This window comes from Poecilia reticulata, linkage group LG11 (genome assembly GCF_000633615.1).
Source record: "Poecilia reticulata strain Guanapo linkage group LG11, Guppy_female_1.0+MT, whole genome shotgun sequence".
Lineage (NCBI taxonomy): Eukaryota > Metazoa > Chordata > Actinopteri > Cyprinodontiformes > Poeciliidae > Poecilia > Poecilia reticulata.
In genome coordinates this window covers 8748-11410 of record NC_024341.1, presented here as the reverse complement: position 1 = coordinate 11410, position 2663 = coordinate 8748, and the positions used below count along the sequence as shown (strand labels likewise).

The window sequence follows — 2663 nt, the reverse complement described above, 5'->3', positions numbered from 1 at the left end:
ACTTAATGACATCTTCATAACTGTTGCTACTTGTTTCACTTTACTTGAGGTAAAAGTTAATATTAATGACATCTTCATAATTGTTACTTGTTTCACTTTAATTAATGGCACTGTAAGAGCACTTAATGGCATTTTCATAACTGTTGCTACTTGTTCCACTTTACTTGAGGTAAGAGTTAATATTAATGACACTGTAATGACACTTACTGACATCTTCATAACTATTGCTACTTGTTTCACTTTACTTGAGGTAAGAGATAATAATGACACTGTAATGCCACTTAATGACATCTTCATAACTGTTGCTACATGTTTCACTTTACTTGAGGTAAGAGATAATATTAATGACACTTAATGATATCTTCATAACTGTGCTACTTGTTTCACTTGAGGTCAGAGATAATATTAATGATGCTGTAATGACACTTAATGACATCTTCATAACTGTTCTACTTGTTTCACTTTACTTTAGGTAAAAGTTAATATTAATGACACTTAAATGACATTTTCATAAGTGTTACTTGTTTCGCTTTACTTAATGACAATGTAATGACACTTAATGACATCTTCATAACTGTTGCTACTTGTTTCACTTGAGGTAAGAGATAATATTAATGACATTGTAATAATACTTAATGACATCTTCATAACTGTTCTACTTGTTTCACTTTACTTGAGGTAAAAGTTAATATTAATGACATCTTCATAATTGTTACTTGTTTCACTTTACTTAATGACACTGTAACAGCACTTAATGACATTTTCATAAGTGTTGCTACTTGTTCCACCTTTCTTGAGGTAAGAGATAATATTAATGGAAATATGAATAATTGTTTTGTTAAAGCTTTTGCTAGTGTAATTAAATCATTATGACTACTATTATGACAAATTTATGTCAGATCATGATTTCTTGGTAGACATCTTGCTGTAAAACTTTAGGATTGGTTAAATTAAGAAAATTAAGACTAAACAACATGGCAGAGCTATATAATATTACTACATACAGCAAATTTTTAAAGTTTAATCTGTAATACTTTTATAACAAATTTATGTCAGATCATGATTTCTTGGTTAATGACAAGTTGTCATAACGAAGACAATTTTGTCTAGATTAATGACAAGTTGTCATAACGAAGACAATTTTATCCTTGGTTAATGACAAGTTGTCATAACGAAGACAATTTTGTCTAGGTTAAGGACAAGTTGTCATAACGAAGACATTTTGTCTAGATTAATGTCAAGTTGTCATAACAAAGACATTTTGAATAATGTCAACTTTGTATTAAAAGTGTCATGATGACAGCAGTCATAAATATTCATAAAGACTTATTTATGTTCATGACAGGTGTTGTGTTATGTTTATGACAGTGTCATGTCAGTCTTATTCACCCCCCTTCAAATAAAGTGTTACCAAACAAACATTGTGGCTGCTTTCACAGGGTTTCACAGGCCAAATGCAGCAGCACATCGCATATCAGCATGAGCATAATAGGGGAGCACCGACTGCAGTTTACTGGATCATCACCAAGTTTTAAAAAGCCTAACCTGCTGTTTCCAATGTGGCTGATATCAATTTGATTTTATAACTTACTCTGTCTGGTGTTATAAGGTCACAATACCCCATCAATGTTTCAATCTTATTAAAAAGCATTGAACAACACAAACTTGTTTTAACTGCACAAAGTAGTGCTCTCAAATATAAATATATATTTTTTCTTTTAGAGGGACCCTTCAGTGAAAAAAAGTATTAAGCAACAGAAATATTTTATGTTATATTTGTAATCCACAGCTTTACTCATGAATGATTCAATAGCAGCGAGGAACTGGAATGAAGTGGGCCTGCAATATTCAAGTGATCTGCAAAGATAAACTGAGTTTTTCAGCCAAAACTTATAGATAACTAAAATGATGTTTTACCTTCTCTTTCCATTAAAGAATAAGGCTTAATATCTCCATCAGACTTTTTTACTCTTCTCAACTGGGACACTGTAAAAAACAAAATGTACACTCAGCCCTGGATGGAATTTAACGTCTTCTTTTTTTCATAAATTAATTTTAATACTTATCAGCAATGCAAAAAGATTGAAATGCATAAAGTGGCCAGTTAAAAACAAGATTGTTTTTTGTAGCACTTTGACATTAACATGTGAAGTGCATTGTAAGTAACATGTTTATTATTATTACTACTATTGAAGAAGTTGTTCCATCTGTCCAACTTCATTAAGTGCTATTGACATCTTCATACTTAAGTCAAACACCAGCAGTAGAAGAAGCTTCTGAGATGTACAACGCAGATGTTACATGAAAAAAGAAATTCTGGGAAAGTGTGTATTACACTTATTCTATTCAAGTTATTTTTCTGTTCTTGATACAAAGTACAAATAAAAAAATTGTAGCCAATTATAAGGGAAGAAAGGGAACAACATGATGATGCTGAGGAACATGAGAAAATGAATAAGCTCCTCCTAAAAAGCTGCATATTCTCTAATCTGTAAGGAAAAACAAAATTGTACCTAGAAATTAGGTACATTTTTAGGTTAATTTATTTGGAACTGAAATCAAAGCAAAAATAAATTTTGAGTTGTCATCAAATAAAGACTGTCTTACATTAGTGGAGTGGAAAAAGGAAAAAAAAGTTTATTCCAATCTTAGTGAACAAAGGT

General features: G+C 30.9%; 1 protein-coding gene across 2 annotated transcripts in view; it reads right to left on the bottom strand.

Annotated features, from left to right (window-relative positions):
* The window catches only part of atat1 (alpha tubulin acetyltransferase 1), a 55313-nt gene that overhangs the window by 45791 nt on the left and 6859 nt on the right, over positions 1-2663 (bottom strand). The window contains exon 8 of one of the 2 annotated variants that reach the window (XM_008421184.2): positions 1918-1986. The exons of the other annotated variant lie outside the window; for it this stretch is intronic. Within the exon in view, the coding sequence (XP_008419406.1) occupies positions 1918-1986 (69 nt within the window). The remainder of the gene's footprint in view (positions 1-1917; positions 1987-2663) is intronic. 2 annotated transcript variants of the gene reach the window in all.